Below are 14554 nucleotides of genomic sequence, written 5' to 3' on the forward strand. Positions count from 1 at the left end.
AAATTATGAATACAGATGTGAACATAGGAAATATAAATCTCATTTTAATTCTTTGAAAGAAATTTTAGGAATTTCGGGTATTGTGGCAAAGTATTTTATGACTGATGACATTTTAAAATTAATTGATGTGGTTTAATTTCCTTCTATAATATGAAGTTTTTACTGTGATGAAACTATTTCTAACATGGACTTTCTAAAGGAGAAAAGAAAGCTGTTGGTTTATTATTTGTGACAACAAACATGCATAAATAACCTCATCCTTGTAGAGTAATGTCAGGAATGTGAAGCTAGGGTACAAACCTATACTTCTATGGTAAACATTGTATATATGTGTGTGTGTTATATATATATATATTTAAATGTCCAGGCCCAGCAGGTTTTTAAAATCTCTCAGTGCAGGTGAATAAGTGAAACTGTGAGCCAGTGATGATATGAGAGGCATCCGGGTAGGAGTCAGGGTGAAGTGGAAGAATATTCCTCATCCCTCAGAGCAGAGACACTCCTCTGTCCTGGTCCCACAGGAGGTCCCTCACAGGGCAGCAGGGTTGGCATCTCTTCTGCTTGAAGCCTGGAGACTAGGACACCATCTAAGTCACTCTGTGTATGGTCTGTTTGGTAGTGGCTTTGTCACAAGATAGTGTCAACACTGGACATACAACACTGTAGACTTAGAGAGACTGATGCCACCAAGAATCAGTTGCTGTAGAGTAGACAATGCTCTTTTTGTCCCAATACAATGGAAACATAATAAAAGTAATCAGCTTTATTGTTAGTCCCTTAATTTGTACTGGAATCGGCACTACTCTACCAAAAGGAGGGAAGCTGGAGGGAAACCAAAGAATTCACCCAGCCCACCCTCTGCCTTAATATGGGATTATGTGAGTTTAGACACTAGACCGGATCTTTCCTTGAGGATTAATGTTTCTAACATCTACTCAATTACTTGGCTTCACTTGAGAGTTTGTACAACAAACTGAAAGTTCAGAAGCAGAAATTGCGTTAATTGATTTGCCATGGTTGTGATTGCAAAAGAAGGAACTTGGTGGGACTAACTGAGGCCAACCCTGTTTCTGGCAGTCAATGCACACACTTCCACCAACTGTTCTGGAGGAAGGATCCAAATGCCTTGGTGGGCCTGGCTGAAGTACCTCTGCTGGGACCTTCAAGTACATATCCTTTCATGAAATTTTTGGGGTTTATACCATCACATATTATAAGATTTGCTGGATTTGAACTAAATATTTATATCCTGTACTGTTTTAAAGGCCAACCTCCAAAGAAGAGGAGACAAGGTCTTAATATGACTCTCTGGAACATTTTATTACTCATTTTATTTTGCTTAATGCATCATCTGCCATCAACAGGAAGGTACTGAAGTTTGGAAGGCCCCCTGTCTTTTAGCCAAAAGCTTTTGTAGGACATGTTGAACTATTCATATATAGCATATTTTTCAGCCACAATTTCCTCATTTGCTTCTGTAGAGTTAACCTATAGGCCTAGCAACATCATGGTGAAAATGGTTGTTGGTAGCCTCTTCCCTCAGCCTCTCTTCTTCCTCCACTGTGCCACCTGTCTGTAACACGGTAGTGGGAAGACTTGCAAGGATCCAGAACCCTCAGTTGTGATATTGCACACATGATACATGAAAGATAAGTTGCAAGCAGGCCTGCCATTGGGAACACCAGTCTTAATGGGTTTTTGAGATAGTTGATCCACAGAGGCAGCAAAGTAACTGCTTTGTGAGTGACCATCTTGAAAAAGGTGAGTGTGTCTGGCATGGTGCTTAGCAGGTAAGCATCACAGGTTGAAGGATCACATGCCACAAAGGGAAGTATCGTCTGTAAATGGATTCTCTAGTCATTGGTTCCTTTATTCAGTATCATTCAGGAAACATATGAGTCAATCACCCTTCTCTATAACTCAAGTCAACCAAATTGTCTGACAACAGAGGTGTGGATGGAGCTGAAAGACACTCCCATTTCTACAGGGCCAATGGAAGCCTTGAACATAGTTTTCATTCTACAGAAGTAAGAATCCTGTGGCTGCTTCATAACATCTCTGTGAAGATAGTCTTAAGAAGTACCAGATTCTAAATCAGGGTCAGGGCACAGAGGGAAAGAAAAGCATAAAGGTCTTTGAGCAAACGGTAAGAACAATGTCACAGTAGGCTCTCAGTAACTCTCTTTTACTGAGTGGACCCCGTTATGCAAAATCTCATCATCACAGCAGAAAAATAATTTTTCCCCTTTCTACCTAGAAATAGAATCTCCAAATCATGGGAGAGTCAACTTACTAAATAGACATGAGTGAATTCTCTGGAAAAATTCCAGCCTGAATCACTCAGGAGCCCTCAAGTTTGGAAACATTTATGAAGTATTCACTCTAGTATTGGGACCATGAAACCTTCAGCTGCTTTTAGCTACTGCATTACTTTTCATGGGTCACAGAGTGGAGGTGGGAAAGGAGAGGGTGAGTGAATGTAATTATTGCTGTTTTTGTTCATCACCTACATGCTCTCTTGACTGTTCCAGTTCTGAGTCAGTGACTGCCCAGCCCTACCATATTAAATGATGTCTGTGACCTGGCTTTCTTTTTCACTTTATAGATATGGGATCTATACACATGGACTTTTTAAGAAGCTGGGAATTCCAGGGCCAAAACCTCTCCCTTTTTTGGGAACTCTCCTGGGCTACCGTAAGGTGAGTTTTATTTGAAGTTCTCCTTTGCTTCTTATGACTGGAAATTCCAGCTTAGTTCCATAATACACATGCCCCGGCTCTGGAGGAAGTTCTGAAGTTTCACACTTTCCAGGACTGTTGCCATAGGCCTCAACCGGTACATGGCCAGGTTTACCACAAGGCTCTATTTTCAGCTGTTAGGAGTCTCAGGTTTTCCTTCAGTTGGTCAACCCAGCTCTCTGGCTGATTCAGCACATGACTTGATGTTCCAACTTGTATGCATTGTGAAGAGGATTTTCTTTCTGCCATGTGCAAGTTCCCAAGAAGCAACAATCAGACTGTGTAGTAGGAGTAAAGAATGAAGGATGTGCCCAGTAGTGGCTCATTAAACTGTCTACTGTAAAGTCAGAGTTCCCTCTTTATAGCATAAGCTCTGGGTAGCCTTTTCGTTTCTTCCTCCTCTTGGGTAGTTTTTAAAATTCAGTTTATTAGGTAGCCTCAGTATTCATCATTTGGTAATTTGCACATACTTGAATTCTCTGAAGAACTGATAAACCCCTGCAGTTATTTCCATGGCTCTAACTAATCCTCTGCTACCCATGATATCTTCGGGGTTTGAGAGGTGGAAGAAGAGCTTTCTGTTTTACTTCTCTTCTTTCAAAGGAGGCATCTTGTGGGTGAGTCTGAGCATGGAGTATGTAGACTGTGACAAGATGGTGGTTGTCTATTGGCTTCAGATATATAACCATTGATCGAGTTGTATTTTCTTTTTCTTTTTAGCGTAGACAGACTCACTTATACAGAATCACTGGAAAGGAGATGGTTTGAGAAATGTTTTAAAAAATTTAATATAACTGAGCAGAGTGTACTAGGTGACAAATGGACTGTGAGTTCTGGCAGAGCCTTTGTAGTTAACCCAGCTGATGCCTGAGCCAGGTCGTGGCCCCTGGTCGGAACGTTATACATTTTTGTCCAAATGTAAGGAGGCAGAGACTTGTGTGCAGGCTCCTCTCTGCCTCAGATTTCCTTTCTGTCAGATGTGAAGCTTATTTCTCAGATCCCAGTTCTCCCAACTGAGATCTTCAGTGCCTCATTACCACCTAAGAAATTTTGTGCTTTTTTTCCCTCTGAAAGAGCAATAATTTCCTTTCTACCTTTCCCAGATCAGCCCCCTTAGTAGATACACTCCTAGATCCACACTTCTGGAACCTTCTTCACATAGTTAAAACATCGCAACTGAAAGCAACAGAAGGATTTTTAAAAGTTATATGTGAAAAGTCATATTAGGTGTTTTGATGTTCCCTGTCTTATGTGGAGTGGTGACATCTCCCATCTTTTCCAAGTTGAACTGGAAAACTGGAAGTTGGGTCCACTTTTTCATTCATTCATTCACTCACTCACCTTCTTTCTGAACAAACATGGCTTAGACTTATGGAATCTGCTGGAACAAAAGAGTTCACTAGTGTCTTTTATTTATTTATTTTTTTAAGATTGGCCCTGAGCTAACATCTGTTGCCAATCTTCCTCTTTTTTTTCTTCTCCCCAAAACCCCCCAGTACATAGTTGTATATACTCGTTGTAGTTCCATCTAGTTCTGCTATGTGGGACGCCACCTCAGTGTGGCCTGATGAGCAGTCCTAGCCCAGGATCTGAACCAGTGAAACCCTGTGCCACTGAAGTTGAGTGCGCAAAATTAACCACTTGGCCACGAGGCTGGCGCCCACTGGTGTCTTAAACTTCCTAATTCTGCTGGGATTCTAGAGAAAGCTCATGAGATAAATGAAAATGATGCTTAACTAGGAGATCAAAGAGTGTGCAGGCCATTCTTACTTTCTCTCAGCTTCAGTTTTTTCCTGTGTCCATGAAGGTAATAATTCAGAGGGTTATTTGATTCAGAGACAACACATGCACAAGCAAAAACACTTGAGAAAGACAAGGAGTTACTTAGTATTCACAGACATGGGTAAGTCATTTAATATCTGCAATACTCAGAGAAATTTCTAGAGTGACTTTAAATGTTCCATTTTGAACAGCTCCATTATTTTCTCTGCTTCCCCGTAAGACATCTATGAATAAGAGATTCCCTCTGCCAGTGAAAGATAGTAAGCCCAGTTTCGTGGGATTCAAATAATTTATGTCCCAATTAGAGGTAGGTTTCAATACATTTACATTAATAATCCTATTTTGTTTCTCCTTGCAGGGTTTCGGGGGTTTTGACACGGAATGTCTTAAAAAATACAGAAAAATGTGGGGGTGAGTATTCTGGAAACTTCCATTGGATAGGCTTGTTATGAATAGGTTTCCTGGAGTGAAAGACTATCTTAGTCCAGAGCCATTTTTAGAAACTTTAGAAATAAGGGAATGAAATTGCTCAGAATCCTACTATCACTTTTTGATCGTTCCAAATCTTTTTCCGGTTGTAGGCACATTATTACACATTTGTGTTAGTATGTCTACAGTTTTCCTCTAGCGTTATGCCTTATGCACTTATCATATTTTTGATATATCTTCAAAGTTATAATTTTCATGACTGACTCTCATTAATTAATTTTTCTGTTCCTAGATAATTTATTTGCCATCCATTATTTACTAACCTTACTTCCATTTTGTAATAAAATATTTTAAACATGCAAAAATTTATGGAGTATGGTATAGGAAAAATCCACAGACACAACGCCTAGACTTAACAAATGTTCTAATGTTATTTCCAGCCCTGATCTCTAGGGTTATAGATCATGTAATGTCAGGATGAAAGTCTGGATTTCCAGGTGTGGCTCCAACTGTAGAATCTGGCTTGTTAAATTTAATCAGCTCTGTTTTCCCAACAGGTTTTATGATGGTCGACAGCCTGTGTTGGCTATCACAGATCCAGACTTGATCAAAACTGTACTAGTGAAAGAATGTTATTCTGTCTTCACAAACCGGCGAGTAGGCATCCATTTTTTAAAATTAAAAACTTTACTTATTTATTAAGTTTTTATTTAGAAATAATTACAGATTCACAGGATATTCCCAAAATAAAAATTATAGGGAGATTCCATGTTGTGCAGCTTTCATCCTGTTTCCCCCAGTAGTAATAACTTCATAATTATAGTACAGTATTAAAGCAGGAAATTGACATTAGTACTATCCATAGAGCTTATGCAGATTTCTTCAGTTTCATGTGCGCTCATTTGTGTGTGTGTTGTTCTATGAACATTTAACATATATGTAGATTTGTGTAATGACCACCACACTCAAGATACACAACTGTCCCATCACCATAAAGCTCCCTCTTACTATTTTTTTATAGGCATGATGTGTAGCTTGTGTTTTCTTCTTATCAAGGAGGATAAAAAGCAGAGAAAACACTTTTTTGTTTTGCTGAGGTTGATTTATCAATTTTTTCTTTTATGGGCTGTGCCTTTGATATCAAGTCTGAAAACTCTTCGCCTTCCACTAGGTCCTGAAGACTTTCTTCTATTACTTTTTCTTGAACATTATATAGCTTTACATTTTACGTTTAAATCTATGATCCATTTTGTGTTAAATTTTATATCAGGTGTGATGTTTTGGTCAAGGTTCACTTTTGTTTTTGGCCTATGGATATCTAATTGCTTCAGCACTGTTTGTGGAAAGGCTCTCTTTCCTCCATTTAATGGCTTTTGCACCATTGTCAAAAATCAGTTGGATCTATTTATGTGGGTCTAATGTTCATGCTCTATTCTATTAATTGATCTCTGTATCTATCCCTCCACCAGTACCACACAATCTTGATTACTGTAGCTATAGAGAAGTCTTAACATCACGTAGAGTGATTCCTCTCGCTTTCTTATTTTGTTTTTAGAATTGTTTCAGCTATTCGAGCTCCTTCATCCTTCCATATGAATTTAGGATAAGCTTCTCTATGTCTATAAAAAAATTGCTTGGATTTTGATATTATCTATTGATCAATTTGGGAAAAATCTTTACACTTACTAGGTCAAGTCTTTCAATCCATTAACACAGTATGCCTCTCCATTTATTTGGGTTTCTTTGATTCCTTTTACAAAGATTTTGCAGTTCCCACCACAGAGATCCTGTGCATGTTTTGTTAAATTTACACCTGAAATATTTCATTTTCTTTGGAGTGAATGTAAATGGTATCATATTTTCACATATTCATTGTAGTTATATAGATGTGGTTGACTTTTGTGTGTTGATTTTCTATCCTACGACCTTGCTGAGCTAATTTATTATTTCCAGAGATTTTCTTTTTATGTTACTTGAGATTTTCTACATTGACAATTATGTCACCTGAAAATAGGAACACTTCTATTTTTTTCTTTCCAGTCTCTATGGTATTTATTTCTTTTTCTTGTCTTACTGTACTAGGTAGGACTTCCAGTATGATGATGAAGAGTGGTGAGAGTGGTTATTTTGCATTGTTCCTGAACTTAGCAAGAAGCATTCAGTTTTTCACCATTTTTAAAATTGTTATTAATTTATTTTTGACAAGTAAAAAATGTAAATATCTGCAGTGTACAATGTGATGTTTTGATATATGTATACGTTGTGAGATGATTACCACAAATGAATTAACATATTAATTAACTCCATAGTTACCTTTTCTTGTGTGTGTGGTAAGAACACTTAAGATCCACTCTCTTAGCAAATTGCAAGCATACAGTACAGTATTATTAACCATAGTCATAATGCTGTACATTTGGTCTCCAGAGCTTGTTCGTCTTGTAAGTGAAAGTTTGTACCCTTTGATCAATATCATCCCTTCCCCTTTTCCCTAGCCTCTGATAAACCACCATTCTACTCTCTGTTACTATCGGTTTGACTTTTTAAAAAAATTCTACATATGAATGAGATCATATGATATATGTTTTTCTGTGTCTGGTTTAGTTCACTTAACATTTTGTCCTCAAGGTTCATCCATTTGTTCACAAATGGCAGAATTTGTTTCTTTTTCAAGGCTGAATTATATATATATATATATATATATACATATACATACCGCATTTTATCTATTCATTCATCTGTCCACTTACATTGAAAGTAATTACTGATAGAAAGTATTTATTAATGCCATTTTGAATGTGCAGGTGTTTCATAGATGCTTTGTTTCTTCTTCCTCTCTTCATCCCATCTTCCCTTTGTGATGTAATGTTTTTCTATAGAGGTGTGCTTTGCAGGCATCCATAGCATCTATGCTGGTTGTTGGTTTCCTTAGCAGCATAGGCTCCAGAGTCTTCTGCAGAGCAGGTCACAAAGATTCATGGTCACTCCCACTGCATGGCTGATCCTGGCAGCCCCGGCCATTCTTCTCTGTTCCTAGTTGTCTCCAGATGTCTCAGCTATGCAGTCTCTGGATGGATTGAAACCAAAGCAGGTCATTTGTTCAGTGCACTGAAAGGCTGGGGAAACTGGTCACTTACTCTGCTGTGCTATTCCTGGCAAGGGGAACTCTCTCAGCCTGGAGAGTTCCCTCTTAGTGCTGATCAGTGCTGGCCTGTGGGATGAAATGAGGCAGACAAAGAGAAACTATTTCCTCTACAAATTTTGTGCAGTATTCTTGTTTCTTTTGGTCCACTGTGTTGCTGAAGCTTCTTAAGTAGGCTTCTGAGTTCTCCTATACCTGTTTTCCTTTTGTCAACAGCTGTATATTGTTTGTGGGTGATGGATGTTTGAGTCTCCTACTCCGCCATCTTGGTGATATCACTCTAGTCTTTCATCATAAGTGTGATGTTAGCTGTAGGTTTTTAATAGATGTTCTTTATGAAGTAGAAGAAATTACCCTCGCTTCCTAGTATTTATCATGACTGGGTGTTGGTTGTATCCATTTTAATACAAAATATAATTTTGGAAGATGAAATAAAGTCTCAAGCAGCTTAGCTTGGTAGGCCAGTCCCAATCTAGAAATATAATTATTTCTTTCTTTTCCTTTCTATACCTGAAGAAAAAATGTAATGGAAAGGGATTGCCATGTGATTGTATCACTTCTTCAGAATAGCAAATAGATTACCAATGTTTTAAGTATTAAATATTATTTATTTAAAAATCACCATATCAAGAAATCTCTTATTTTGAGTTGCTTTTGCTGTACATATATTTAAAGACAGAACTAGTCTGAGGCAACATACAGTTTGACAAGGCCATCTGGATATCTATCACAAATCCCTTTCTACTCTGCAGCCCTGGAGAATGAACCAGGGCTCTTTCTGTTCTATTCTCATGGAAGAACAGTTTCCCTACCACATGAGTCATTTGCATTTAAAAGGAGATTGGAGTATAAAGGCTGGAAACAACATTGGGTGGCTAGATGTCTCCTTCACCTTCACAGGAACCTAGACATTTGGGATAAATATTTATTGATCACCTATCATAGGATCTGCTACTAAGTAGATAGTCACTAAATATTTGTTGAGTAATTGATGCACATTTAACAAATTTTTCACAAGTGTTGAGACCTCCAAAACTTATGTAGGGCAAAATGTCTTTTGCCTTTGAGTCTAGTCTTTTGGTCCAGTGGGGTTTATGAAAAATGCCATCTCTATATCTGAGGATGAACAATGGAAGAGAATACGAACTTTGCTGTCTCCAACCTTCACCAGTGGAAAGCTCAAGGAGGTAAGAAAGTAGAAACTTTTACTTAGAAACTTAAAGAATACATCTGGGTTCACGTAAAAAATAAGATCATAGTCTTTTTTTAAGTGGTATTTTGCTGAATTTGAGCTGCCTAAAAATGGTGTTTTCTTTTTGTTTCCTAGAAGAGACATTATAACATACATTATACAATGTCATTTGCTGCTCCATGCATGTGAAAGCTAGGTCTTTCTAGGACTTGAGTCTCCTCATTTAACTTTGTGTGGTGTTGTATATTGTGTCTAGATGTTCCCCATCATTGGCCAGTATGGAGATGTGTTGGTGAGGAACCTGAAGAAAGAAGCAGAGAAAGGCAAGCCCATTGCCTTGAAAGAGTAAGTAGGAGTGCACATGCTGGGATTCTGAGCTCAGTCAAGAGACCCTCCAACTACCTGCCATGCAACCCAAATTCAAACTGTTGAGTTATTCTAGTGAACAAACAGAAGTAGGTGTGTGGTGCTACAATTCCAATGGGCCACCCAAGGAGTGCAGGGCAGCAAGGAGAGAATGGGTCTTCTCCTGTGTACATGAAACAGGATTAGTTTATCTGCTTATTTATCAACTTGTATATTCTGGAATTCAAAACTATGTAGTTTCGAAAGAAGAAACATGATCATACCAAAGTTTTCAGCGTGGAGGGTATGGAATGGTGAAAAGAAGACGTTTGGTACATATCGATGGACAGTGCGTGGAGTAGGAAAGTTACAACGTGGAACTTGGAACAACTTAAACCCCTTCATGATTTCGTTGAGCATACCAGCAAAATACTAAATAATAAATCTTACCACCACTTCCCCTTCCTTCAGTCTCAAAAGAGAGAAGGCCCCAGATAGGCTATGCATATGGTGATCATATCATCTATTGCATAAACTTGTATATGTAATTATGCAGGAACACCAATGTAAACTGGGACCATCTTGGGGAAAACTGGGGGCGTATGATCACTTAGCTATGGGATCCCCCAATCAATTTTGGATGATTTATTATTATTATTTTGTACCTAGGGACATTCTTAGTTTTTACATTACAGAAATGAGTCTGTACCCAGGGCAACTGAGATTACTGGAGTTGAGGAGGAATGGTTCTTTCAGGAGTCTTAGCAGGAGTGTAGAGAAGGAGGGGTGACATTACCGGCAAATTAGAATAGGGGTAATTCCTTTGTAATGTGCTAAAGAAGAGTCAGCTTTCAGTATAGATACTGTGGTGAGGCTCAGTGTCATCTTTCTTGACTACCCTAGGAAGAGTTAATTATTCCACCCTTTGTCCTGCTCAGACACAGTGCTTATATACCTACTATTGCCCGTACTCTGTACATCATATGGTAGTTTGTCTGATTATGGTTCTCTATCCACCTATGACTCAGCTCCTTCAACTCAGAGGAGGCTCTAAGATGCCTTAGTGCCCCATCTCCCCTAACACAGGGCCAACTGCATCACTGGCACATGATAAACACCTCATAAGTGAGTGTGATGGTAGCGTAGACTCTTCAGATGATCCAGTAAAAGGTTCTGAAGGTATGTGTCTCTTTACCTGTATTGCCTGGGAGCATGAACTTACATGCAGTTCTTGCTGTGTATTTTGCATAAGGATAGTAAAGAGGTGCTGATTTTAGCTTTCCATGTCTTTCTTTCTCTCCTCAGCATTTTTGGGGCCTACAGCATGGATGTGATTACTAGTACATCATTTGGAGTGAACATCGATTCCCTCAACAACCCACAAGATCCCTTTGTGGAAAATACAAAGAAACTCTTAAGATTTGATTTCCTTGATCCATTCATTCTCTCAATAAGTATGTGGACTACAATTTTTCTTTTCCTGCCTTCCTTCCTTCTTTCCTTCCTTCCTAAATGGGCTTTATTAATACATACTTCACATATGTAACTCAACCATTTAAAATGTACAACTCAATTTTTTCACATTTTAAGTATCCACCCACAGATGCATGGCTAAAGAAAATGTAGTTTATATATAAATTGGAATAGTATCCAGCCATAAAAGTGAAGGAAATCTTGCCATTTGTGACAACATGAATGGACCTTGAGGGCATTATGCTAAGTGAAATATCTGACGGAGAAAGACAAATACTGTATGATCTCACCTATATGTGGAACCTAAAAAGAACCAAAACCACCAAACTGATAGAGAAAAGAAATCAGTTTTGTGGATACCAAAGGTGGGGGTAGGGGATAGGGGGATTAGGGGGAGGTGGTCAAAAGATACAAACTTTTGGTTATAAGTTAAGTCCTGAAGATGTAATGTGCAACATAATGACTATAGCTGACACTGCTGTATGGCATATTTGTAACTTGCTAAGAGAGTCAAATCTAAAAATTCTCATTGCAAGAAAAAATATATTCTTTTGTAACTATATGAGGTGATGGATGTTAACTAAACTTATTGTGGTAATCTTTTCACTATATATATATAAATATATATATATATAATATACATATATATGTCAAGTCGTTATGCCATACATCTTAAAATTATACAGTATTGCAGATCAATTATAATTCAATAAAATTGAAAAAGATTTTTATTCCATTCAAAGATATGTGCAACCATCACTATAGTCAATTGTTAGAACATTTTTGTCAACATAGATACTCTGTATTTTTTAACTACTACTTCCCTCTCCTTAGTCCTAAGCAAATGCTAATTTACGCTGTCTCTATAGATTTAGGTAGCTTGGAAACTTCGCATAGATGGAATCATACAAATGTGGTCTTGTGTGGCTGGCTTTCTTCCTTTAGCATAATGTTTTCAAGGTTCATCCGTGTTGTAGCATGTATCAGTACTTCATTTCTTTTTATGGTCGAATAGTATTCCCTTGTATGGACATACCATGTTTTGTTTATCCATTCATCAGTTGATGGACATTTGAGTTGTTTCCAGATACTGGCTATTGTAAGAGTACTGCTATGGACATTCATGTGCAAGATTTTTTTAATCTACATACCTGTTTTTGATTCTTTTGATAGTGTACTCAGGGGTAGAATTGCTGAGTTGTATACTTATTCTGTGTTTAACCTATTAAGGAACTGCCAAACTGTTTTCCACAATAGCTGCACCATTTTCCATTCCCACCAGTGATGTATAAAGTTTCCATTTTCTCCACATCCTTACCAACACTGGTTCAATACTTTTTTGTTTTTTGATTATGGCCATGCTAGTGGGTGTGAAGTGGTATCTAATTGTGCTTTTGATTTGCATTTCCCTAATGGCTAGTGACGTTGAGCAACATTTTACATGTTGTTGACCATTTTTATACCTTCTTTAGATAAATGTACATTCAAAGCTTTTGCCCATTCATAGTTGTGTTGTTTGTCTTCTTGTTTGTAAGAGTTCTCTATGTACTCTATGTATCCTTATCAGATATACAATTTGAATTTCCCCCCCCATTTGGTAGGTATCTTTCATTTTCTTGATAGAGTTCTTTGAAGCAGAAAGTTTTAAATTTTGATGATGCACAATTTATGTATTTTTTATTTCATTGCCAGTACTTCCGGTGTCATATCTAAGAATCTATTGCCTAATCTGAGGTCATGAAGATTTACCCCTTGATATTCTTCTAAAATTTATATAGTTTAGTTCTTATGTCAGATGTTTACTCCATTTTGAAGTATTCTTTTTTTGTGTTTATGGAGTGAGGTAAGAGACCAACTTCATTTTTTTGCATGTGGCTATCGAGTTTGTTGAAAAGAGTATTTTTCCCCACTGGACAGTATTGGAAACTTTCTCAATATCCAGTGTAGTATAGACACATCAGTTTATTTGTAGACTCTAAATTCTATTCCATCGATCTCTATGTCTATCCTTATGACAGTACCACATTACCTTGATTGTTAAAGCCTTGTGGTAAATTTTGAAATCGGAAGTGTGAGTCCTACAAATTTATTCTTTTTTTTTCAAGATTGTTTGGCTGTTCTGGGTACCTTTCAATTCCATGTGAATTTTAAATTCACTTTGTCAATTTCTATAAAGAACCTCGCTAGGATTCCCTAGGAAACACCTTAAATCTTTAGATCAACTTGGAGAGCATTGCCATCTTGACAATATTAGGTATTCTGTTCTTTTCTTTCTTTCTTTCTTCCTTCCTACATTCCTTCCTTTCTTTTTCTTTCCTTTCTTCCTTAAGAAAGAAAGCCAACACTTGTGTCAATCTTCCTCTATTTGTTGTATGTGGGACACCACCACAGTATGACTTGGTGAGTGGAGTGTTGCTGTGTGCCTGAGATCTGAACCTGTGAAACCCAGGCTGCAGAAGCTGAGTGCACGAACTTAACCACTAGGCAATCAGGCCAGCTCCTCTGTTCTTTTTGAAGTTTATGTAAATTGAGTTCTTTTCTTAATTTCCTTTCTGAATTGTTTGTTGCAGTGTATGGAATACAGTTTATTTGTATATTTATTTTGATCCCTGAAGCTGAACTAGTTTATTATATCTAAGTGGTTTTTAATGGATTCTTTAGGATTTTCTATATATAGAATCATATTATCAGATAATAGAGAAACTAGTTCTTCATTTCTTAGTGGATGTCCTTAATCAGGTTCTGATTTCCTTCTATTCCCAGATGATTGTGTGTGTGGTATTTTTTTTTTTTTTTTTTGGTGTGGAAGATTTGCCCTGAGCTAACATCTATTGCCAGTCCTCCTCTTCTTGCTTGAGGAAGATTGTCCCTGAGCTAACACCCATGCCAATCCTCCTCTATTTTGTATGTGGGACGTTGCCACTGCGTGGCATGAGTGGTGTGTAGGTCCGTGCTGGGGAACCAAACTGGTGAAGCCTGGGCTGCCAAAGCAGAGTGTGCGAATTTAACGACTATGCCACGGGGCTGGCCGCAGACTGAGTGTTTTTAACGCAAAAGGATTTAGAATTTTGTGAATTGCTTTTTCTGCATCTTTTAAGATGATCATGTGGTTTTTGTTTTTTATTCTACCGATATGGTGTATTACACAACCTTGCATTCCTGTGATAAACCTCACTTGCTTATGGTGTATACCTTTCTTTATATTTTGCTGGATTCAGTTTGCCAGTATTTTCTTGAGGATTTGTGCACAAGATATATTGTTCATAAGATATGTTGGTTTATAGTTTTCTTTCCTTGTGATGTCTTTGTCTGTTTTTAGTATTAGTGTAATATTAGCCTTATAGAATGAGTTTGGAAGTATTCTCTGCTCTGTTATTTTTTGTAAGAGTTTGCTAAAAATTGATGTTAATTCTTTTTAAAATAATTGGTAGAATTCCCCATTGAAACCATCTGGAG

The 14554-nt window shown here is 37.6% G+C and overlaps 1 protein-coding gene across 1 annotated transcript in view; it reads left to right on the top strand.

The window, feature by feature from the left end:
- LOC103566375 (cytochrome P450 3A12-like) overlaps positions 1-14554 on the top strand; it is a 28855-nt gene that overhangs the window by 1396 nt on the left and 12905 nt on the right. The window contains exons 2-7 of the mRNA XM_008542765.2: positions 2606-2699; positions 4879-4931; positions 5507-5606; positions 9162-9275; positions 9537-9625; positions 10931-11079. Coding sequence (XP_008540987.1) covers positions 2606-2699; positions 4879-4931; positions 5507-5606; positions 9162-9275; positions 9537-9625; positions 10931-11079 — 599 coding nt within the window. The remainder of the gene's footprint in view (positions 1-2605; positions 2700-4878; positions 4932-5506; positions 5607-9161; positions 9276-9536; positions 9626-10930; positions 11080-14554) is intronic.

The sequence above is a fragment of the Equus przewalskii genome, chromosome 12 (assembly GCF_037783145.1).
Source record: "Equus przewalskii isolate Varuska chromosome 12, EquPr2, whole genome shotgun sequence".
In the NCBI taxonomy this organism is placed as follows: Eukaryota; Metazoa; Chordata; class Mammalia; order Perissodactyla; family Equidae; genus Equus; species Equus przewalskii.